The 1,064-nt window shown below is 41.3% G+C and overlaps 1 protein-coding gene across 1 annotated transcript in view; it reads left to right on the forward strand.

Moving 5' to 3' along the window:
• Positions 1–6: 6 nt before the first annotated feature.
• Positions 7–1,064, forward strand: part of si:zfos-464b6.2 (uncharacterized) — a 39,830-nt gene continuing 38,772 nt past the window's right edge. Inside the window, exon 1 of the mRNA XM_050061024.1 lies at positions 7–118. Within this exon, the coding sequence (XP_049916981.1) occupies positions 12–118 (107 nt within the window). The 5' untranslated portion in view covers positions 7–11. The remainder of the gene's footprint in view (positions 119–1,064) is intronic.

The raw sequence follows: 1,064 nt of genomic DNA on the forward strand, positions 1-1,064 counted from the left end.
ACATGTTTGTGATGGGCCACAATCGGCTCCCGCCTCACCTAAAGAAGTTCAGACGATTGGTGTACATCAGTCCTGTCATCACCATCCTGTCTCTCAGTCTGCTGGTGTGGACCTACAGGTGGGTGAAATCATTCATCTGATCTGCTTTAATATGACTGAAATGTTTTAGGTTTCATTCAGACTTCTCTGACAATTTATGGGGCTCTGACATGGAGGATGGATTGGAACTCGCATTACTACAGTCTGTCACACCTGATTGGCCTGTGTAAAATGCTGTGATAATACAATATTAAAGTCCAAATGTCTTCAAATGAGGACTTCCTAATTAACAGGGTCTTAGCTTGTTACTATTACTAAAATTTTTCAAATCTGTATGCCATATCAAATCACAAACTTTATTAAACATATAAAAACGAATTTCAACCATACAATGTGATCAGGTTTTGTACCTTGTCCACTTTTGTGTCAGGATCAGCTGTAGACTGACTTGGTAGAGATATCATCTTGTTTTTGCATGGATTAGTGTATTTTGCTCTTCTTACCACAGATGTCACATAAAATTATCCACGAATGACAACAATAGGTCTAATTTAAGAATGAAGTGCAAGATGCAACAATCCCAAAATGTAATGTCCTCATAAGAGAATACAAGGTCGCAGGAAGATAAAACATTCAAATGATTATACGGAAGTAGAGCTTAGATCGGGCCCAAAAAATCCAGCCCGACCTGGCCCGAGCCCGTGCACGTTATGTCTGGGACCGGACCGGCCCGTCCAATTAACTGTAATTATGGGCCAGAGCCCGATTTAAACCCGGCATTTTTCAATAAGTTAGCTGTTATAATTAAGAGTATTAAACCACAAATCTTGTTATTTGAATGACAGAAGGTGAAGGGCTGTGCGCGCACAATGTTGCAACATTGTAACTGAGGGCCGAATTCACAAAAGGATTGCGTGGCTTTTGCGGCCGCTAAACCGGTAAAAATGGAGCAAACACATACCGTCTAATTCACAAAGCATGCGCAGAGGGTGAAATGCTCCACTAACTGCGCTGCCAAGCAGATT

The sequence above is a fragment of the Epinephelus moara genome, chromosome 2 (genome assembly GCF_006386435.1).
Source record: "Epinephelus moara isolate mb chromosome 2, YSFRI_EMoa_1.0, whole genome shotgun sequence".
In the NCBI taxonomy this organism is placed as follows: domain Eukaryota; kingdom Metazoa; phylum Chordata; class Actinopteri; order Perciformes; family Serranidae; genus Epinephelus; species Epinephelus moara.